The sequence below is a fragment of the Oncorhynchus gorbuscha genome, linkage group LG15 (assembly GCF_021184085.1).
Source record: "Oncorhynchus gorbuscha isolate QuinsamMale2020 ecotype Even-year linkage group LG15, OgorEven_v1.0, whole genome shotgun sequence".
NCBI lineage: Eukaryota > Metazoa > Chordata > Actinopteri > Salmoniformes > Salmonidae > Oncorhynchus > Oncorhynchus gorbuscha.
The window spans coordinates 71,596,180-71,620,868 of NC_060187.1; the positions used below are offsets into that span (position 1 = coordinate 71,596,180).

Below are 24,689 nucleotides of genomic sequence, written 5' to 3' on the forward strand. Positions count from 1 at the left end.
GAGGGGAAAGAGGAGGAGGGGAGGGAGTAGAGGGGAAAGGGGAGGAGAGGAGATGAGTAGAGGGGAAAGAGGAGGAGGGGAGGGAGTAGAGGGGAAAGAGGAGGAGGGGAGGGAGCAGAGGGGAAAGAGGAGGAGGGGAGGGAGTAGAGGGAAAAGGAGGAGGAGGAGGGAGCAGAGGGGAAAGAGGAGGAGGGGAGGGAGTAGAGGGGAAAGAGGAGGAGGGGAGGGAGTAGAGGGGAAAGAAGAGGCGGGGAGGGAGTAGAGGGGAAAGAGGAGGAGGGGAGGGAGTAGAGGGGAAAGAGGAGGAGGGGAGGGAGTAGAGGGGAAAGAGGAGGAGGGGAGATGAGTAGAGGGGAAAGAGGAGGAGGGGGAGGGAGTAGAGGGGAAAGAGGAGGAGGGGAGGGAGTAGAGGGGAAAGAGGAGGAGGGGAGGGAGTAGAGGGGAAAGAGGAGGAGGGGAGGGAGTAGAGGGGAAAGAGGAGGAGGGGGGGAGTAGAGGGGAAAGAGGAGGAGGGGGAGGGAGTAGAGGGGAAAGAGGAGGAGGGGAGGGAGTAGAGGGGAAAGAGGAGGAGAGGAGATGAGTAGAGGGGAAAGAGGAGGAGGGGAGGGAGTAGAGGGGAAAGAGGAGGAGAGGAGATGAGTAGAGGGGAAGGGAGGGAGTAGAGGGGAAAGAGGAGGAGGGGAGGGAGTAGGGAACTCTGGAGTAGTGCTTTGTTGAGTTTGTTGAATGTTTTTAGACATGCGCCTTTGTGATATTACCATTACATTATACTAACCACATTTATCAATATTCCACCTGACATTGATACTACACTTGACATTGAGGAATAATGCAATGAGGGTAGCTCCTCTTGTACTCCATGCTGATTAAATAGGATTTTGACTGTCAACCAATGCCTGCCAGGTAAGGCTGGGTGGTATACCGTATTTACCAAACATAATTAGCTATACAGCCTCATAATACCAGTATAAGGTGTAGAACCAAATCAGAATGTTGTTTGTGCAACAGTATCTTCTAAATGAGTATATTCCCAAACGGGGGTACGGCAAATAAAAATGGGATTCACGTTCACATTTTTTTATTTTATTTTTAAATCTAGACATTTTCAAACAGTACATTTAGATTTTTCCAAAGGGGCTACACATTTGGGTGAGTTTTAAATAACATCCAATCACATTAAATGTTACTCTCTTGCGGGAAACCTTCACTCTTGCGCAGACAGTTAGAAACTAAACATGACAATTTGAAAATTAAGCCACAGGAGTTTTTTGAGCGAGAATTAAGATGACTTTCGAGTAATAAGACATGTGTAAAAGCAACAGATGCCATGAATAAGCAGGGGATAGAAGAGAGTCTTATATGGTGAGCTAGGACAGGCAAGCCCCATACTATTGTGGATGACTTATTTCTTCATGCTGCCACAGATATTTTATTTAACTAGGCAACTCAGGTAAGAACAACTTCTTATTTACAATGACCGCCTAGGAACAGTGGGTTAACTGCCTTGTTCAGGGGCTGAACAACAGATTATTACCTTGTCAGTTCCGGGATTCGATCTCCCCAACCTTCCGGTTACTGGCCCAATACTCTAACCACTAGGCTACCTGCCGTATATATGGCTGGGACAATACTAGAGGAAAAACTATACAGACAATTCCTTCATCAAACAACAATGTTTCACGGCGCATCAGTAACATGGCAGGAGATGTTTTGAAATAATTACTGCTTCGCTTACAAGCCAGTGAATTCTATGCGTTACAGCTGGATGAGTCAACAGACGTGGGGGGCCTGGCACAGCTTCTGGTATATGTCAGTTACGTTTATGGGGGGTCAATTAAGGAAGACATCCTGTTCTGCAAACCACAGGAAACCAGGACAACAGGAGAGGATATTTTTAAAGTACTGGACAGCTTTTTGACATCAAATGATCTTTGGTGGTCAAGATGTGTTGGTATCTGTACTGATGGCGCAAAAGCCATGACAGGGAGACATAGTGGAGTGGTAATGCGCGTGCAAGCAGTTGCTCCCAACGCCACTTGGGTACACTGCAGCATCCACTGAGAGGCTCTTGCAACCACGTACCTATGTGAGAGTGTATTCTCGGCCCTCACTAGCATGAAAACTAAATACAATCAACTGTGTGTGGAAAATGATTTAAGACTGAGACGCTCTCCAATACAACCCAACATTGCAGAGTTATGTGAATCCTTTCAAGCACACCCTTTTTATTAACCTGTGGTGAGTTATTCACAATGTTTGATGAACAAATAAGGTTTCAAATGTAAGATGGCCAAATAAAGAGCAAAAGTATTGATTATCATTATATGATTATTTGTGCCCTGGTCCTATAAGAGCTCTTTGTCACTTTCTACGAGCCGTGTTATGAAAAAACTCACACTCATTCTTATGATAAATAAATGTATTGTATAGTGTGTGTGTGTGTGTGGCAGGCTTACAATGATGGCAAAAACAACATTTGAGAGTACGCTGACCCTGGTGCTAGAGGGGGTACGCAGCTGGACGAAGGTTTGAAGGGGTACGGGATTATAAAAGGTTTGGGAACCACTGTTCTAAATCAAAGAGGAATACTAGAAGTGTGAATATGTTAGCTACATGATGTAGCTTAGAGAAAATATGACATGTAGCCAAAGATTATAGGGTTCCCTAGGAAACACTCATCAACACTCTGGTTCCTACCCTGTCACAATAACTCCTCTCTGGCATTTTCATTCATTGTCCATTTTCATTCAAGTCCAACAACACTGTATTCAAAGTGCCCAGTATTATATTCTAACTATAGAATTAGAATAATCGTTCTATTTCCATGATTCCAATAGTTCACCCATGTTGCTCTAAATCGCAACTCAAATTGCAAATTGCAACATTTGGTGAAAAATAAGGCCTAGGTTATTTTCCCATATCGTGCAACCCTACGTGGCAGTGTGGAAATTAAGTTGAATTGAACAGTATAAACCAATCAGAATGGAGAAATGCCCATTGAAATCACTTATAATGTCTGTGTTGCCACTCTAGGGTCACACTACACATAAAGCAAGTTAATAGATTTTATTATTCAGAAACATGAAATACCATGAAATACCATCATTCCGTCCTTTTTTTCCGTATACCGTGATATGATCTTTTTGCCATAAAGCCCAGCCCTACTGTCAGGGGTGTCAGTTTCACATCAATGTATTTGGCTCCCATTAAGAGAACCCCATTCAGCTGACTGGATATCATCACATCAAGAGCATCACTGACTGGGAGGTTGTTGCAGCTTTGGGTGATGTCATACAGAACAGACAGCTCTATTAAATAATAGGTAGAATACTAAAGGAGAACACTATAATCAATCAAGTGTATGGGTAAAGGTACATGTTCTGTACTACGCTCTCAGAAGGAGTACTGTAACAAGACACACTCCAAACAACACAAACACTTCTCTCTGCTGGCCAGGCTGACTGATAATTGCATTAGCTAGTGAAGGTCTAAGTGTTTTCTGTTAGGTTAATGCTAATGTTATCCAGCCATATCAGACAGCAGACACTCTAATAGCTTTCATGTCTCTGATTATTCAACAGGGACACACACACACACACACACACACACACACACACACACACACACACACACACACACACACACACACACACACACACACACACACACACACACACACACACACACACACACACACACACACACACACACACACACACACACACACTTAGAAGTGATGTAAGTGATGTATCTTCAGTTTTTACCCCCAAGCCATAAGACTCCTGAACAGGTAATCAAATCTGGGGTTTCTTCACAATAACCTCAACCAAACACTTCCACCAATGTATCTTCAGTCGGAGGCTGTTTCTTCTGAAATAACCTCAACCAAAGAAAAATAACAATTTTAAACCCGATCTGTCATCTGATTGACACACACACACGGTACCAGAGTGCCAAGTCTAGGACAAAAAGGCTTCTCAACAGTTTTTACCCCCAAGCCATAAGACTCCTGAACAGGTAATCAAATCAAATTCTTGTGGGGACTTCTGGTCTCCACAATAATAGTTAAACACTTCCATGCACGCACTCACTCACGCACGCACTCATGCACGCACACACACAGGAGGACAAGCCACTTTCTCTGTTAATCTACTGTCTATCTACTCTGCTCCTCACTGGTTTCAAATATAGCTATTATACCCTCCATTTTACAGTTAACACATACTGGAGTGTCTCCGGCTCTTGACATACAAGAGCACTGAAGAGTGGCACATTGGCAAACAGTTCAATATGCCATGCTGCCTCCATCTTGATTTTGATTGCTGATTCTAATGATTGGTCCGGGTCTGTGTCTCTGATTATGCCTCAAATGGCACCCTTAGGGACCCTGGTCAAGAGTAGTGCACCACACAGCACATAGGGGGCCATTTGGGACATAGCCTCTGCCTCCACACAGTCAGGTTGTTTTCCTTTCAGCTGCCAGGTCATTAGAGCTCCTCCAATAGTCTTGTCTGTCCTCCCACTAGGGAAAGACTGGTTCTGGTGCCTCTCCCTCCCTCTCTCCCGCTCCATCTGTCCTCCCACCACGGAGAGCATTGTGGCTAACGCTAGCTGCTGGCTCTTTGGTTAACATGCATACAGTATGTCTGTCTCTGTCTCTGTCTATTTAGTTATGTCTGTCTCTAACTCTACCTTCTAGTCCAGTTTGGACAGATACTTCAAAGAGAGAATTCTTTCACAAAGGCTACATGGTGACATAGTGAGAACACATGTTCTGGCCTGTCGTACAACTGGAACTCTGCTGCATCCCAAATTACAACCTATTCCCTTTATAGTGCACTATTTTTGACTAGGGTCCATAGGGCTCTGATCAAAAGTAGTGCACTATATGGGGAATAGGGTGCCATTTTGGACATAGCATATGTTTACAGATTAAGAGGTGGAAGCAGGTTTTTTCCCCTGACACCCTCTCTGGGAATAATCCTCTATTATTAATACACGCATTTCAATGAGGCAGGCGGTCGGTCGTCAACAGGATAAATACATTACTTATGGAAATCCTTAGTGACAATATTAGGTATGGAGTGTTACATAACCCACGATGCCTGAACCCCCCTTCTCATAGGACTCATCCACACAACACCCCCCTTTCACACCATCCCTCCCATCCTCCATGACCCCATTCACTCCATCACTCTCGCTACCTTCTCCTCATCCTCAACACACATCTACACAGAGCCTGTAGGATTCTATGACATATTAGTGATGCTCAGGACAGTGCTGTTTACTGTAGTAATATAGTCATGATAATGAGAGGCAGTCTTACCTTCACGTTGTCTGGATGCAGTCCTCCTGGGTGCCTGTCCATGTACTGGCACAGGTCTGTGTGCTGTCAGGGAGAAAGAGAGGACCGTTAGATTGCAATATGTCTAAATAAAGACACATAAAAATCATAAAAACAGATGTATTGTAATTAACCAAAAATAAGTCAATATGAAAAAGAAGTAAAAATACATTTGTACAAATGTATTCATGCTGTTCCGTATTTGCCGATATTCATTTGAAGTGTAAAAGCAGCAGAGAGAGGTTCTTGGCAGTGAGGATATTGGCTTTTTGTTTATTGTGTTGCTAGTCTTGAATGTACCTTGGTTGGAATGTGAGCTTGGTTTGAGGATGGAAAAATCAGCTAATAGCTTTCCCCTTGCTATTCAAAGCAACTCTGACCTACTGTCATCCTTCCGTGATAAAATATCAGTAAGGCGCCAGGCTGGAGACAAACTCAATCATTGAATTGCAGCAGACGTCACTTGCAACATTTATTTTCTTCCCCAGTCTGTCTCCTCCGTCTGCGGATGAATGATATCCGGTCTATATCAACAGAATGATCCACAGAGGGAACCTTTGGTACAAAGCCCTTAATGTGATTGTATGGAGGGATGAGATTGGGAGTGACACTGTCTGTATGTCTTTAGGTGCTATATGTAAGCAGAGTCGTCTGTCCGTCGAGAGAAAAGATGAATTACCGTGATCTGCACTTCAGTGATTCATTCTGCCAGCAGACCCGGGGCACACACACACACGGACACACACACACCACAGCTCGTGGGGCTGGGTGATATTTGCGTACCCCCGCTGCTCCTCACACCGTCAGATATAAATGTGTTTCCTTTCATGAATAATTCAACCAGACGCTCAAACAAGCTTCAGCCATGCCTGTCCACCTTACTCAAAACCTGCCCTCCCTCCCTCCCTATCTGTCTTTCCCTCTCTCCATATCTTTCTCACCCCCACTTTCTCCATTTCTTCTCTCTCTCTCTCTCTCTCTCTCTCTCTCTCTCTCTCTCTCTCTCTCGGTCCCGCTCGCTCCCTGTCAATTGTCATTACCTGCTAGATGAGGAGAATGAATTGATTTGGCTTGGTGTCGAGCCTTCTGTATATGAAAGAGTCTGGAATTACAGGTCTGAACACAGCAGAATAGAACAGCATGAAACTGGCTGAGCTGCAAATAATAAACTGTCTCCACACCAACGACACCACACAGATCCACAGTGTTGCATTACCCATTCTGTCAAATATACGCTATCCACTCTGTCCAACATTCACAGTGCGAGAAGGGTGTTCTGTCATAATAAAGACAGATCCTTGTCAACCGTGTCCACTTACAGACAGCATCTACTTGATGAATATATATACTTTAAATTGGTTAGCTCTTATACTTGCACATGGAGCAGAGAAACACCACTGAAAGACCTCCACAACCCTTCTATCCAAATTGACCTCTGTTCTCCAGGTAATCAAAATGTACACTTTAAGGCCAGAGAGCATCCTCATTAGAATCCCTACAACCAGCTACAGACTGCCCAGAGCCTGGTTCTGTCATCTCTCAGAGGATCTGGTCAGAATGTATTACCAGGAGCAGATGTTCCCACTGACCCTGCTGAACCATGCTGTTTCTGACCAACAGGGGCCCACACACTAGACTAGCGTACATACCGTACGGTATCAGAACTGGCTCTTGATCTGATGCACCAGGCCATATAGCACACAGTACGGATGAAAACAAACATGGAGCGGGACTATTTAGAAAGATGACTAAGGATATTCTGAGAGACGGCTGGGTCTTTTTTTGCATGTCTACGTCAGAGGTCGAGCTTATACCCTGGGGCGGCAGGGTAGCCTAGTGGTTAGAGCATTGGACTAGTAACCGGAAGGTTGCAAGTTCAAATTCCCGAGCTGACAAGGTACAAATCTGTCGTTCTGCCCCTGAACAGGCAGTTAACCCACTGTTCCTAGGCCGTCATTGAAAATAAGAATTTGTTCTGAACTGACTTGCCTAATAGTAGATACGGTCTATTGGAGTAATGCTGTGCAGAGACTTTACTACTCCTAGAGATTGGTATTCTGGCTGGTTTGAACTTATCAGTGGAGGTTATTCATATGCATTTATGTCAGCAGTAACAACAGGCCACACTACTACACAGCAGAGAGAGGGAACTCCTGCTGCTATTGCTGTCACACTATGTGTGCTGTGAAAACCTACAGAGAAAGCAACCCATGTGTGCTATGAAAACCTACAGAGAAAGCAACCCTGTACAGTATGTGTGCTATGAAAACCTACAGAGAAAGCAACCCATGTGTGCTATGAAAACCTACAGAGAAAGCAACCCATGTGTGCTATGAAAACCTACAGAGAAAGCAACCCTGTACAGTATGTGTGCTATGAAAACCTACAGAGAAAGCAACCCTGTACAGTATGTGTGCTATGAAAACCTACAGAGAAAGCAACCCATGTGTGCTATGAAAACCTACAGAGAAAGCAACCCATGTGTGCTATGAAAACCTACAGAGAAAGCAACCCATGTGTGCTATGAAAACCTACAGAGAAAGCAACCCTGTACAGTATGTGTGCTATGAAAACCTACAGAGAAAGCAACCCATGTGTGCTATGAAAACCTACAGAGAAAGCAACCCTGTACAGTATGTGTGCTATGAAAACCTACAGAGAAAGTAACCCTGTACAGTATGTGTGCTATGAAAACCTACAGAGAAAGCAACCCTGTACAGTATGTGTGCTATGAAAACCTACAGAGAAAGCAACCCTGTACAGTATGTGTGCTATGAAAACCTACAGAGAAAGCAACCCATGTGTGCTATGAAAACCTACAGAGAAAGCAACCCTGTACAGTATGTGTGCTATGAAAACCTACAGAGAAAGTAACCCTGTACAGTATGTGTGCTATGAAAACCTACAGAGAAAGCAACCCTGTACAGTATGTGTGCTATGAAAACCTACAGAGAAAGCAACCCTGTACAGTATGTGTGCTATGAAAACCTACAGAGAAAGCAACCCATGTGTGCTATGAAAACCTACAGAGAAAGCAACCCTGTACAGTATGTGTGCTATGAAAACCTACAGAGAAAGTAACCCTGTACAGTATGTGTGCTATGAAAACCTACAGAGAAAGCAACCCTGTACAGTATGTGTGCTATGAAAACCTACAGAGAAAGCAACCCTGTACAGTATGTGTGCTATGAAAACCTACAGAGAAAGCAACCCTGTACAGTATGTGTGCTATGAAAACCTACAGAGAAAGCAACCCTGTACAGTATGTGTGCTATGAAAACCTACAGAGAAAGCAACCCTGTACAGTATGTGTGCTATGAAAACCTACAGAGAAAGCAACCCTGTACAGTATGTGTGCTTTGAAAACCTACAGAGAAAGCAACCCTGTACAGTATGTGTGCTATGAAAACCTACAGAGAAAGCAACCCTGTACAGTATGTGTGCTATGAAAACCTACAGAGAAAGCAACCCTGTACAGTATGTGTGCTATGAAAACCTACAGAGAAAGCAACACTGTACAGTATGTGTGCTATGAAAACCTACAGAGAAAGCAACCCTGTACAGTATGTGTGCTATGAAAACCTACGGAGAAAGCAACCCTGTACAGTATGTGTGCTATGAAAACCTACAGAGAAAGCAACCCTGTACAGTATGTGTGCTATGAAAACCTACGGAGAAAGCAACCCTGTACAGTATGTGTGCTATGAAAACCTACTGAGAAAGCAACCCTGTACAGTATGTGTGCTATGAAAACCTACAGAGAAAGCAACCCTGTACAGTATGTGTGCTATGAAAACCTACGGAGAAAGCAACCCTGTACAGTATGTGTGCTATGAAAACCTACAGAGAAAGCAACCCTGTACAGTATGTGTGCTTTGAAAACCTACGGAGAAAGCAACCCTGTACAGTATGTGTGCTATGAAAACCTACAGAGAAAGCAACCCTGTACAGTATGTGTGCTTTGAAAACCTACAGAGAAAGCAACCCTGTACAGTATGTGTGCTATGAAAACCTACGGAGAAAGCAACCCTGTACAGTATGTGTGCTATGAAAACCTACGGAGAAAGCAACCCTGTACAGTATGTGTGCTATGAAAACCTACGGAGAAAGCAACCCTGTACAGTATGTGTGCTATGAAAACCTACAGAGAAAGCAACCCTGTACAGTATGTGTGCTATGCAACCCTGGATTAAAATGTTCCCCCATGATGCCAGGGCTGGGTTCAAAGCTGGGCATGAAGCTGCCATGCCACTCCTGGTTCGGCCACCATTCTATGGCACTCGGATCACTGTTTCTGTTCAAAGCCTGGAGGAAAATGTCCCAGGCTTGGGTTCTGTTTTTAACAGGCAAGACAAAACATTACTCAACCATCTTAGAAACAAAGAATATGTGTGTAAAACTAGCCAGAGCTCATGTCTCTTTGGACTGGGATTAAATAAGTCAATGTCAATAACTGAAGAGTGAGAAGTCAAATTAATAAAACCATAAAACAAGTTAGTTATTCTATTTCTAGAATGAAACTGTGGCTTTTTGAATTTCATCTTAAAATACATTTTACACGAATCAAATATCTTGATCCTCTACTGCTGACTCACATATCCAGTTGGCTCAAATACCTGTTCTGAGCTAGCCCTAGTAAACCTGATGTACTACAGTACCCATGATGATCTGTGCAACAAATCCAGATGGCTCTCTGACACTCACCACATACTCAAAGACCAGAGTCAGGGTTTCCTTGGTGTGGATGATGTCATGGAGCAGCACGATGTTGGAGTGCTTCAGACCTTTCAGAAGAGACGCTAGGAAAACACAGGATACAGTATTATTATCATGATGAAGCAGTTACATGCTAAACTACCATCAGTACTACAATTTATTTACAATATGATAAAGAAAATAATAGAATAGAATAAAGCCCAATATAAAATAAAAGAAGAGTATAGCCTAATATAATAGAATAGAACATAGTCTAATAGAATATAATATAGCCTAATATAATAGAATAAAGCCCAATTTAAAAGAATAGAATAGAATATAATATAGCTTAATAGAATGTAATACAGCCTAAAATAATATAATATAATATAGCCTAATAGAATATAATATAATACAACCCAATAGAATAGAATAGAATATAGCCTAATTGAATAGAATACAACATATCCTAATAGAATATAATATAATACAACCCAATAGAATAAAATATAATATAGCCTAATATAATATAATATAGCCTAATAGAGTAGAATATAGCCTAATTGAATAGAATACAACATAGCATAATATAATATAATTTAATATAGCCTAATAGAATATAATAGAATATAGAGGATGGTAATAGTAATAGTCAATAGTACGATTTAGAATAGAACAGAACAGAAATGATTAGAAAATAATAGAATGGAATGAAATGGAACAGAAAATAAAATTACATAATAATTACTACCATTACTACCATCTATGGCAATCATGAATCACACTGGAGTCAATGGGGTTCTGGTGAAATAGTTATATAACTGGTTTCAGTTTGTCACCAACTTTAGAAACTTTGAGAGAGAGCGAGAGAGAGAGAAAGTAGAGAGAGAGACACAGAGAGAGAGAGAGACAGACAGAGACAGAGAGACAGAGACAGAGACAGAGACAGAGACAGAGACAGAGAGACAGAGAGACAGAGAGACAGAGAGAGAGAGAGAGAGAGAGAGAGAGAGAGAGAGAGAGAGAGAGAGAGAGAGAGAGAGAGAGAGAGAGAGAAGAGAGAGTAAGTAGAGAGAGAGAGAGAGAGACAAGAGAGAGACAAGAGAGAGAAAGTAGAGAGAGAGAGGGAGAGAGAGAGAGAGCAAGAGAGAGAGACAGAGACAGAGAGAGAGAGAGCGAGAGACAGAGAGAGCGAGAGAGACAGACAGAGACAGAGAGAGAGAGCGAGAGACAGAGAGAGCGAGAGAGACAGAGAGAGAGAGAGAGAGAGACAGGGAGTAGAGAGTAGAGAGAGAGAGAAAGTAGAGAGAGAGAGAGAGAGCGAGAGAGAGAGCGAGAGAGAGAGAGAGAGAGAGAGAGAGAGAGAGAGAGAGAGAGAGAGAGAGAGAGAGAGAGAGAGAGAGAGAGAGACAGAGACAGAGAGAGAGAGAGAGACAGAGAGAGCGAGAGAGACAGAGAGAGAGAGAGAGAGAGAGAGACAGAGAGTAGAGAGTAGAGAGAGAGAGAAAGTAGAGAGAGATAGAGAGAGAGGGAGAGAGAGAGAGCGAGAGAGAGAGAGAGAGAGAGAGAGAGAGAGAGAGCGAGAGAGACAGAGACAGAGAGAGAGAGAGCGAGAGACAGAGAGAGCGAGAGAGACAGAGAGAGAGAGAGAGAGAGAGAGAGAGAGAGAGAGAGAGAGAGAGAGAGAGAGAGAGAGAGAGAGACAGAGAGTAGAGAGTAGAGAGAGAGAGAAAGTAGAGAGAGAGAAAGTAGAGAGAGAGAGAGAAAGTAGAGAGAGAGAGAGCGAGAGACAGAGAGAGCGAGAGAGACAGAGAGAGAGAGAGAGACAGACAGAAATAGAGAGTAGAGAGAGGGAGAGAGTAGAGAGAGAGAGAGAGTGAAAGAGATATGAGGAGAGAGAGAGAAAGTAGAGAGAGAGGGAGAGAGAGAGAAAGTAGAGAGAGAGAGAAAGTAGAGAGAGAGAGAGAGAGTAAAGAGAGAGAGAGTAAAGAAAGAGAAAGCCAAAGCCTTGGGGTGGGACCATCACATTATTTGGGAGGCAAAGCTCTGTGTCTATTGTGTCAGCTTGCGGGCCAGGCGTGAACAGAGCAATTAGTGGTAATGGTCAGCGTCGCTCTAAACCCTCGCTGGAGGAGCCGTGCTGCGCTGTTTCAACTGGCGGCTACGGAGGGAGAGAACACTTCACACAACCCCTTTTCATGTGTTTGAAAGATGTGATCTGAGGCACTACGGCTCCACCTCTCCCTCCACCCATTACTGAGGAGACACAATCACCACAGCTGGGCCAAACAAACAGTTGTCAGAAATCTTATCTCGTTAAGAGCTAAACAACACAGGGAACGGTCTCATTTAGAACAGAGAGCGGGAGCGGCATATTAAGTGTGTTTTTATTATGAGAAACCTAAATGGGATTTTCAGACTGTTGCGAATGTGATTAATTTAGCAAACAGCAATTCTGTTTCAAGGGCACAGGGAGAGAGAGAACCTATGGCGTCGTGATCTGCAGAGCACACAGCACAGAGCCATTGTGCATTAACACCTAAAGCACTGAAACCCCTAAAGATCAAAGGCAATGCTCGTCTCACGCATATCTGTCCTAGTGGTATAGACACGAGGTACCTCAAAGGCTGCTGCACCAATTTAGGTAAAGATCTATACAGTCTATGCACCAGGCTCTCCCTACATCCCTCCTGACACACAGAGGCTGACTGTGTTGGTAATGTTATTGTGTGTGCCTATGCACACACACACGTATGCCTAGATAAATGCACGGATGCGCACACGTATGCAAGCACGCATGCACTCACGCATTCATACACAAACACACACCTGGGTCCTCTCTCAGGGGTGTAGGTATTGCTTTCAACACCGCTATGTAATTCTGTCCACGTTTCCACTCTGGGAGCATCTCGGCCCAGTAATCGCTGAATTAGTTCAATTTCAAAGTGCTTTTCTGATCCGCTCACCGGGGGAGAGAAGGATGGGGAGGAAGGGAGGGAGGCTGGGGCGGGGATGAGGCGATGTGAAGAGGGGCTGGTGCATGGCTCTCAGCTCAGTTCATCAGCCCAGGATCCCACAGATCAAACAGCCAGAATCTTTTTCTCATCTAAATGAAGCAAGGCTCCAGCCCAGCCAGGCCCACCTCTGTCTGTGGAGGTGAGTCTGCCACATATTTCTCACACCCACCCTCACATTCAGGAACCTCCAAGCCTTCTAGCCACTCAGCTCCAGTTAGCCAGAACACCAAGGACTGCTAGCCGACCTTCACACAACTTGACCTGCTGTGACACACGGCCAGGGACCAGGAGAAAGCACCCCAGCGCCAAGAACATCCCTCTGAAGTGATTTAGCCCAGCGCCATGATGGAACGCTATGCAGACGAATAAGGTAGACATGGCCCATGGGAGGGGTTATTGGTTTTCATAAGGCTGAAACTCAGTCAGATCCTAATCTAACTAACACCAGAGGCAGTTTTATAACTGGGCTGTGCTTGTTAAGGCTTCAGATTTGGCTTTTCTAGATGAGACATTTTTTGTTAGAGACGTTAGCTCCCCTCTCTCTGACAACCCTCTGAACTAACAGTCACCATTACACAAACAACAAGTCCACTTAACGTTATCTTCAAACTCTTCAAGTCCAATTAAAGTGAACTCTACAGTATTTAGACTGTACAGGAGCCTAATCCTAATGTAACCCTTCAGGGTGTGACAGAGACCAACCTTCTCTGATGGCGGTGAACGGTGTCCCCTCCTCCTCCTGCAGACGAATCACTTTCAGGGCTACCAGCTTGCCGTTCACCCTGACAACAAGAAGATAAGACACCCCAACACGTTACACTTCATCCCATGAAAAAAGGACTCAATAATGAGGCAGGCAGTGAATGGAGAGAATGGTAGATTTCTGTAAGTCAAATGAAATGCAATTTAGGAGCACTGAGGTGAGACTTAGTAGAAGACCAGAAGATTAAATAAAATGAACCTCACCAATCAAATCCATTGTAGTGAAGAAAAACACATACAAAGTAACTTCATTACAGTGAGAAATTGCCTCGATACATTTCAATCCATTCATTTGCTACATTTTAATTATCAGAACCTGGGGAATTTTACAGCTATGCACAAACAGGAAAAAAAGGAAAATAACATAACAATAACTCTTAAACAATCATGAAATAATTCCATTCCAAAATGATTTAATAAAACAAATTGTATTTCATGGTTGGGAAGTGCAGATTTTTTCTTAGTGTAATATGGGAAATAAATGAATATGGAATATGGACAGTAATTGTTATTATCCATAACCACTTTACTGCTTCATGATTACAAGCAGCTATGTGCATTTCAATTGGTCATATACAGTTATGTGCATTTCAATTGGTCATATACAGCTATGTGCATTTCAATTGGTCATATACAGTTATGTGCATTTCAATTGGTCATATACAGTTATGTGCATTTCAATTGGTCATATACAGTTATGTGCATTTCAATTGGTCATATACAGTTATGTGCATTTCAATTGGTCATATACAGTTATGTGCATTTCAATTGGTCATATACAGTTATGTGCATTTCAATTGGTCATATACAGTTATGTGCATTTCAATTGGTCATATACAGTTATGTAGGAAATGCAGAAAATGCAGTACAGTCAAAAACGTGATTTTCCTATGTTTGATTTACAGTATATTTCCACACTTTAAGGTTGGAATAATATTGGGAAATTGGGAAAATTATTATAATGCCCTTTTAGTGTAAGAGCTGTTTGAAAAGACCACCTGAAGTTTCAGTCTGTTTTGGTGGGATGGGATTTTGGCCTGTCTGGTGACATCACCAGACTGTAAATGTGTAAACCAATAAGAAAGAGAGTTCCAAACATTTCCCTTTCTCACCCAGTCCCCTCCCAGACAAAAAAACTATTGAAAACTATTTTAATTGCTACCCCAAAAAAGATTTGATATTGAGATAATAACAGCTGCATTGGACCATCCCATTAACATTGTTTAGGCACTCACTTGCTTTTCCCTTTGTATACTGTAGCGTACGAGCCTTCTCCCAGCTTCTCAAGCTTCTCATAGGAATCAGCCTTTCCGAACTTGGGGCTTGTGGGCTGAAACAGAGAGAGAGGATATAATTCAGGGAAAGAGACACCAATTTCAGTAGAGAGGGCTCAGTTTGGCTGTATTAAGTGAGAGAGCAGCCTTAGGGGCAATCTATATCTGTGTAGATGATGCAAGAGCCACAGCACCTGGAGCTTGGTTGATCTAACAGCATTGTTACCAAACAATAATGTTAACCCTAAGAAAGCTACTATACGTGCTATTTCACAAGGAGGGACATGGTACGGTAGATGTTGTGGTTTGGGTCAAGAGGCCTAAAGACAACAACACCAGATCCACTCTGTAACACCAGACACTTGTGAACCTGCTGGCACACAGCCTGTAGAAAAATGGCACGGTCTGTTTCACTGGTTTCTACTCTGGATGATGGAAAGCTTCCAGTCATCCAGGAAATGGGTTGTGTAGGATTTCACACACAGAGACTCTGTAATGAAGGTCTGGAGGAAATATCTCTGCAGCAGCAATCAGGACCGAACACCATTGAAAGAAAAAAATAGTAGTAAGTATGTGAATCTCAGAAGATCTCAAGAGTATATTGCTTTTAAGCCACTTCAGACCCCAATTCCACACTTCTATATCTCATTTTCATATTTCTGGAGTTCATTGGTAAGATAACAGTGCAGAAGGTGTACGCTTTGCAGGTACAACCATTTTAATAAATTACTTTTGGCTGCATGGTATTGACAATCAACTGTTGAATGAAAATTTGATGGGTCCTATCAATGTTTGAATACCCGTTCTATCATTGGAAAACAACAGGTAGGTCCTATAGAGGTGGAACAAATCCTGACCGTGTCATGTTTCTCTCTAAGTGCTCCGTGGGGATCATGATGGATCATGGGACGGTGACAGAGGTGACACCAGTCAGATGAATTAAGGCCGCCGAAGGCAGACAAGGCTCTCTAGAGAAGACAGGCTATGTGCACACTGCCCACAAAATGAGGTGGAAACCGAGCTGCATATCCTAACCTTCTGCCAAATGTACGACCATATTAGAGACACATATTTCCCTGTGATTACACAGACCCACAAAAGAATTCAAAAACAAATCAAATTTTGATAAACTCTCATTTCAATTGGGTTTAATAACACAGTGTGCAATCACACCTGGCCAGGGTAACAGGAGAACAGAGGACACAACAAGCTACTGGATCGGTTTCATAATAGTGTGTCATATTTACGGCCTGTTCGATTTGTTCCACTCTTACTAATGTTACAGACCCACTTATCAATGATTTACAGACGGGGAGAGAAAGAAAGAAAGAAAGAAAGAAAGAAAGAAAGAAAGAAAGAAAGAGAGCGAGCGAGACAGGCAGACAGAGAGTGAGGGATAGAGAGAAAGAGAGCAAGAGAGAGAGAGAATTAACACTCATGCATTCGTCTTGAACTCTTCACGGAAATGGAGTGATAAAAACCCATTACCCATAACACACTGCAGCTGACAGCTTCCTCCAAAATCTCTTTCTATCTCAGACAATCAGGCCCAAAAGGAAGTCTCAACCTCCATCAGCAACTCTTCTTTGGAGGAAACGGGGTGTGTGTGTGTGTGTGTGTGTGTGTGTGTGTGTGTGTGTGTGTGTGTGTGTGTGTGTGTGTGTGTGTGTGTGTGTGTGTGTGTGTGTGTGTGTGTGTGTGTGTGTGTGTGTGTGTGTGTGTGTGTGTGTGTGTGTGTGTGTGTGTGTGTGCATGCGTCCGCATGTCATCAAGACTTTCTCTTACATTCAATTGTTATCTTTATGAATAACTGAAAAGAACAATGACTGACAGCAATGTAACCTGTTGTGGACCTGTCTGTCCTTTCAGTGATGTAGCATTTCAGCCCTGGTGGCAGACAGACATGAATATATCTGCGATCTCTTACTGTTGTCATATTTTAAATACAGGGGCTTCTAGAGGTTAACGTCTGGCTGCTGTAATGTCTCTGTTTTGTCATTTAAAGAGCGAGTGTACCAGACAAGAGAAAGCTCCAACACATTCCAGACAATCCCTGGGGAATAGTTCTCCCGTCATCACCGTCTCTCTTTGGGCAGCGTGGGCACACACGCTCACGCAAACACACACACGCATGTGTGTGCACATACACACACGCATGCAAAAAAGCACATAAGCACACACACGCAAACATGCACTCACAGTTTTTAGCAGTGTCTTCTCCCCTCTGGTTGCTATCTAGTCATCTCCTGCTGCCCCACTAATAAGTCCATGCAGCATTTCTGAGGGTTTTATAAACAAAGAAATTCTCCTGGGAGACGACAGGAAGTGAGTGAAACCCAGCTGGACAGGCTGCAGGCTGCTCACACATCTCAGCCTATTACAGGTCAAATACAGGGCTGTTAAAGGCCACTGTAGGGTCTGGTAAAACCCAAATGGGCCAACAACGGGATATGCTGCAACATAGAATATGCTGCAACACAGAATCTGCTGCAACACAAACACACTCACCTAGTGTCTGTTATATAGTAAAGGGAGTAGGTCCTGACCCAGGACCAGATATATCCCCAAAGATACGTCCAACAAACACAGGGTAGTTTTTCAGCCAACAGCCTGGTGAGCCAACACAAACACACACTCAGGACCAGTCAATGTGTGAAGCGGCTCTCCAGCGGAGTGTTGGCCTGATGGTTTAGCAGAACACAGGTTGATTATTAGAGAAATGGAGGTCAGGGTTAAGGTTGAGACACATCACTAGCCTGATTGGCTGAGAGCCTACTACCTGGCCGGATAGCCCCACTTCATTTCCCCACCAGTTAACAAGGAATTGGATGTCTCGGAGTAAGGTGGGGGTCCTATGGGGCTACCGTTCAGCTTTGCCTCTCTCTCCCTCTCTCTCAATTCAATTTCTCTCTCTCTCCCTCTCTCTCTGTCTCCTCCAGTCTAAGTGCCCCTTGTACTGTACATCTAATGCATTTTCCATGTCCATGAATGTTCAACCAAATGGATGCTATCTGGGGTTCTCTCTTTCAACCTTTAATTTTCTATCTGTTTCTAGCCTTTGTCTCTGTCCTCTCTCTGTGGATGGTAAATACCTCAGGTCTCTTCCTGCCTACCCCATGCTGGTACAGTACTGTAAGCTAAAGACCCTACTGAATTTATTTGACATTTACCATTTAATGTTCGACAACAAGAGTGCAGAGCTCTGGTCCTCAAGGGCAGCAAGGGCAGCGTACACCAGGTGTTTGTCCTTGGCTTTTAATTAGACATTCATTACCATCTGTGGAGCCAGGTGTGTGGACCCTCTGGCCAGTCAGTAGCATTAACTGGTTGATTACATGTCAGGGAGAGAGAGCTGAAACCAAACAGCAGGACTGTGGTCCGTGAGGACTGTAGCTCTGAGATGTGCACCAATGTACTATTGGAAATACAGAACATCACTGGAAAATAAGTGGTTCAGCATGAAATGCTGAAAAAATAAGAGAAGTAGGCAGGGAAAGATGGCTGATGGCTCCAGTAGCCTAAGCAATAGGACCATTACACTTACATTACACTTACATCAATTTACATTGTTAGATGTGTTGTGACCCAAACTGTCACGGTTGTTAGGATAGACGGACCAAGGCCCAGCAATAAACAATAAACAAACAATGACCGTGAAGTAACAGAGCACACATCAGCACTCAACAAAACAATATCCCACAAAGCAGGTGGGAGAAAGGGCTTCCTAAATATGATCCCCAATAGAGGCAACAATTACCAGCTGCCTCTAATTGGGAACCATACAACCCAGCCACATAGACAATCAATGATTGGAACAACCCCCTAGTCACGCTCTAACACAGAGGGCTCTCTATGGTCAGGGCGTGACAGTACCCCCCCCCCCCCCCCCAAAGGTGCGGACTCCGGCCGCAAAACCTGAAACCAAATGGGGAGGGTAGGGGGGGATGACTTGTGTCGGTGGTGGCTCCGGTGCGGGGATCCGGCCATGGAGCTGGGTGAAACGCCGTGCCTGGACTGGGCACCGGCGCAGCAGAAGGCTTCAGCCATGGAGCTGGGTTGGATGCCGTGCCTGGACTGGGCACCGGCTCAGAGGAGAGCTCCGGCATTGGATGCCGTGCCCGCACTGGGCACCGGTGCAGAAGAAGGCTCCTGCCATAGAGCAGGACTGGACACCGTGCCTGGACTGGGCACCGGCGCAGAGGAAGGCTCCGGCCTTGGAGCGGGACTGGACGCCTTGCCTGGACTGGGCAACGACGCAGAGGAAGGTTCCTGCAATGGAGCGGAACTGGGGGGGCGCACTGGAGGCCTGGTGCGTGGAGCCAGCACAGGTGGCACCGGACTGGTGACACGCACTTCAGGGCGGGTGCGGGGAGCTGGCACCGGACGAACCGGGCTAGGAAGGCGCACTGGAGGCCAGATGCGTGAAGCCGGCACAGACTTCTGACAGGCTCTTCAGGTCGAATGTTGAGCAGAACGCACTTGACCAACATCTCTCTCATCTCTCTCTCTCTCCCAACTTCTTCATCGCCTCCCTGACAGTCTCTGGCTCTTCAGAGTGAGTATGCGGAGCTGGCACAGATGGCACTGCACTGATGACCCGCTCTTCCACTCTCCACTGCTCCGCCAACCACCCCTCCACCAATAATCTTGGGGCTTCTGTGGCCACGGTCCCCGGCGTTGTCACTGTCATTCCACCTTCCTTGGTGTCTCCTTCCAAGGAAGGGTCTCACATCTGGACATGATTTCCTCCCATGTCCAAAACTCCTTAACCTCCATAACACGCTGCTTGGTCCTGCGTTGGTGGGATATTCTGTCACGGTTGTTAGGATAGACGGACCAAGGCGCAGCGTTATTCGAGTTCCACATGTTTTATTAGTGAAACTTAAACAAAACAATAAACAACAACCGTGAAGTAACAGAGCACACATCAGCACTCAACAAAACAATATCCCACAAAGCAGGTGAGAGGAAGGGCTTCCTAAATATGATCCCCAATTAGAGGCAACGATTACCAGCTGCCTCTAATTGGGAACCATACAACCCAGCCACATAGAAAATCAATGACTAGAACACCCCCCCTAGTCACGCTCTGACCTAAACACCATAGAGAACTGAGGGCTCTCTATGGTCAGGGCATGACACAAACAAATCATACTGAAAAATTACAAACAAATTACAGAAATACTGACACACAATCATTCAAGAATAATATAATAGTTATTACATCTTATTGTGTGTGCACAATAATAATCATTGAGCTAAATGAAAATACATTGAAGACACGATTTGAAACATGTCTAATCTACATGATTAAGCAATACAGGTCTTCTGGTAACAACATTCAATTAGCCACCAAATGGAAATGACATTCTGGTTAGCTTGTTTTCTCATTTTCAGATCATCAGTCTTAGCCTAATGTAGCAGGCGTAAAAGAAACGCCTGAGGGAGCTCGGATGAAAACTGAAGCATCCGTTTTGAGGCTTCGCCTCTTCTCTGCTTTTCCCCTGAAAAGCGGATGATTTCGGTGACACCCACCCAGATGCACACTCACATCCATCTAAATCTAGTTTTAAATGCCAAAACAAAACACTAGCAAAACACTAGCAAATACAGAATAATAATACAGAATTTTCTCTCCCATTATTGTCTGATGTTATTGCTATAGCATTGTGTGCTGTATATTAGTATATTAGTACATTCATCAGACATAGTAAACTTTGCACTTACAATTCAGGGCTACAGGGTTATGCAGGCTGTCTTGTTCAAGCCCAGTTCTACCAAACCTGATTCTACTATTTCAGGTCTCTATGAACAGAAAGGCATGTATGAACCTGTGGCTCGTCAATAGCAATGTTAGTAGCTCCTGATACAAACACTGTGACAAATGACAAACTGCTGAGAAACAAAAAAGTACTAAATACTTTTAAGAATAAATATTTACAAATCTGACATTGTATAGGTGCTCTAAATCCTTTAGCTACAAATGTTTTTAGTAATGTTGTACACAGCTGTCCAACTCCAGTAAATGAGCACACATTCCCACGTATATAAATGGCAGTATAAATATGAAATTAGATGGAACAGAACATACATAACTGCTACTGATAGTGTGTGATGTACTGTGTGATTATGAATATGCGTAAGTCGTTAGTCAGCTCGACGTGGGCCAGCATGAAGAATTTCTTAGCTTCTCAAATGACAGAAAGTGGTGCCTGAAAAGGAATCGTTTACAACCTGAGCAACTTATCGCATGTATTTGTAACGTAGGGATGGCATGCATCTGACAAATGAGGGCAATGACGTCTTCTTCGAGAGTCTGAGAGCTGGTCTCTCCACTGTTCTCCCCTCTGTAGAAGCAAGACGCGCGCACCAATACTAGTCACACTCTCTGTACCTTGCCACTCAACGATGCCGAACGAACCCAAAGGCTCTTTTAAGAAACACCTAATAAATGAAAGTAATCACACATTGTGCGTACGTGTGCACACCAGTGTGTGAGTGTGTAATGGGAAAGGGGGGGGTCAAAAGCTATACACGAAAGAGAATGGCCAAAAGAGCCCCTCCGGTAGGTGAACCCAGGACCTTCAAACCCCAGCGTGGTGATGCTAAGCGTTACACTACGGACCCTGTTATAGATATGTCAACTTGACACTATATAAATGATGACAGCACACATTCGTTCCATTCACTCAGTACTGGTTGAACGTTTATTTCTCTTCCTTGAAAACAGTTACATTTTATCCCATAACTAACCAAGATAGCAAACGTGCCATTTTATTTTGACTTCACACAGGTCGTGGAAGCAAGCAATGATCCTTATGAGGTTGTTGTTTTACCTGGATGCTTTGTGTGCAACCTGCACCCCTGCTACTTTTTACTTGTGAATGGCGACTTCAGGTTTTCAGGAACACATTACAAAATAACTTGACACCGTGTGGATCAGTAAGCGCAAATTTGGATTATAATGACAAGAAGAAAATAGCATTGACAGAGGAGGGTGCAAACTAAAATAATGAATAAGCTAAGGGATATAATTTGCTATGGATTTTCTAACAGCGACACGTTTGTTCTGGCGTGTGCATGTATTATAAATAAACAGTGTGGCAGTTTTCCCAAAGTTGATTACACACAAGTGTTCAGTCATAGCAAAGCTAGCTACCTTCCTTTTGCTTCTTATCCAACTGGTGTAAGCTAGCTAGCTACCTTCATTTTGCTTCTTATCCAACTGGTGTAAGCTAGCTAGCTCCCTTCCTTTTGATTCTTATCCAACTGGTGTAAGCTAGCTAGCTCCCTTCCTTTTGATTCTTATCCAACTGGTGTAAGCTAGCTAGCTACCTTCATTTTGCTTCTTATCCAACTGGTGTAAGCTAGCTAGCTACCTTCATTTTGCTTCTTATCCAACTGGTGTAAGCTAGCTAGCTCCCTTCCTTTTGCTTCTTATCCAACGGGTGTAAGCTAGCTAGCTCCCTTCCTTTTGCTTCTTATCCAACTGGTGTAAGCTAGCTAGCTCCCTTCATTTAGCTTCTTATCCAACTGGTGTAAGCTAGCTAGCTCCCTTCATTTTGCTTCTTATCCAACTGGTGTAAGCTAGCTAGTTCCCTTCCTTTTGCTTCTTATCCAACTGGTGTAAGCTAGCTAGCTCCCTTCCTTTTGCTTCTTATCCAACTGGTGTAAGCTAGCTAGCTCCCTTCATTTTGCTTCTTATCCGACTGGTGTAAGCTAGCTAGCGGCAGCTACAAGCATTCTCCGAGTTAGCTGCTACTGTTGCGTAGCAACCGAGCTGCACCCGCTTTTAGAACTCTGAGATTCGGCTGAAAAGATGTTAGCATTGACAAAAATGCTCCAGAAAAGAGGCACATCGTTGGTTTTTATTGGGTAGAAATGTGCACATGAGAGCAATACGAGAAGCGAGGAGGGTGTCATATTGGCTTACATGTGATGGTAGGGAGATATGAATTTAACATTGAGCTTCAACCAATGTGTACTATAGTTGCGCCAACCAGTATAATGTACTGCAGGCCTATAGTCTGTACTGTATACTATCGACAGCAGTGTTTCCCAACTGCAGAATTTGGCTCGTGGGTGGTTTCATTTGACCCCCAAGTTTTCAGAGCAAGAAATCAACAATAATTATTTTTTTTAAGATATAAAAAAATGTTGGACATAAAAGACCAGGAAAACAGCTCCAAGTGATTTTTATTTAATACATCTGTTGCCATGTATTCCCACATTTTAGTCAAACATTATATCTGTTTGGGCTTCTTGTGGTCAATTTACAGTCCACAAAATATTTGTAATTATGTAATTATCATTATTAATAATGATCCCTGCTGTGCAGTGAGTAGACAACAGACTGTGTATACTATAGACTGTGCTGTGTATTTTATATACAGTATGTAGCATACAGTGTGTAGGCTACTGTATAGACTTACAGAGCTGGGGCTGGAGTGTCTGCGCAGTTTGGGCGACTCTTTCCCAGTAGAGGAGGCCTTGGAGGAGATACAGGCATTGTTCTCTGAGTGCACCCTCTTCACCTGGCTGGCGGGTTTCTCGAAGGCGTCGAAACCGCTCTGTGTCCGCTGAACCCTTACCTTCCTGTCCTCAGGGATGGTGTCCAGGGGCGTGATGACCGAGTCCTTTCCCTGGCCGCTGCGTGTGGACATCTTTGTGACACATATCTGAGAGGAAAGAGGGACCGAGAGAGAGGGTGGAGAGAAAGGAGAAAGAGGGTGAGCGAAAATGAAAGTGAGGAAAATGATTACATCTGCATTTACTGCTGTTCGGACCAATATTACCCCCCTTCCCCCCACCGACTCCCCTCCTCCTCTAGATCTACCTTCATGTAATCTCTCTGTCTGTCTCCATCTCTCCCTCCCTGTGGAGTCCCAGTGCTACCTCTCTCTGTTAGAAGGTCTTTATCTCCATATCCCTCTGATCAAAACACAGCAACCATACTACTCTGTTTCTGCTGCTGCCTCTTTCACACCCCATTGCTGCTGTGCCTACTCACACACTCACATTCACACAAGTACACACAAGTGCACATATGCGCACACAAACACACACATACACACGCATTTCCTCTAAACACAATGCAACCTACCGGCTACTCCACAGCCGCCAAAGAGTGTGTTTGTTCCCTGGGCAAAAAAGGACCAGGCAGCGTGTCGTGTTGTGCCACAGCCTACCTTTCAGATTAAATATTTAGTACTGGACTCCCCAACAAGCTGCTATTCTAATCACTACATATATACAATGACCAGGCTGCAGAAGAGTCACCTTGCAGCTCTCAGAGCGGTGTAGCTCTCTCACCCAGGTTAGGATTAGTCACGTTACACAGTTGGGCTTCTGACAGGGAACAAACAAAAACAAATCATAATTTTTAGTGTAGAAGGATGTCCCTTGGGGGTATCCGTACCTAGGTATGACATGCGAGGGTTAGGTTAGTAAACATGCTGGAGCTAGAACATCGTTGTCGTGCGTCCTTATTTTAGATAATACTACATGGTGTCAGAAGTGGTTTTAATAATCACATAAATGTGAAGGATGTACCAAGTAAATCATACATTCAGGCTGTTTCAAAGCAGGGAGGGCACA

At 44.0% G+C, this 24,689-nt stretch overlaps 1 protein-coding gene across 5 annotated transcripts in view; it reads right to left on the bottom strand.

Annotated features, from left to right (window-relative positions):
• The window catches only part of LOC123997943 (cyclin-dependent kinase 14), a 241,577-nt gene that overhangs the window by 170,951 nt on the left and 45,937 nt on the right, over nucleotides 1-24,689 (bottom strand). For all 5 annotated transcript variants that reach the window (XM_046302683.1, XM_046302682.1, XM_046302681.1 and 2 more), the window contains 5 exons: nucleotides 23,525-23,770; nucleotides 15,054-15,148; nucleotides 13,759-13,838; nucleotides 10,049-10,143; nucleotides 5,327-5,389 (listed from right to left, as the gene is read on the bottom strand). In XM_046302683.1, coding sequence (XP_046158639.1) covers nucleotides 5,327-5,389; nucleotides 10,049-10,143; nucleotides 13,759-13,838; nucleotides 15,054-15,148; nucleotides 23,525-23,770 — 579 coding nt within the window. The remainder of the gene's footprint in view (nucleotides 1-5,326; nucleotides 5,390-10,048; nucleotides 10,144-13,758; nucleotides 13,839-15,053; nucleotides 15,149-23,524; nucleotides 23,771-24,689) is intronic.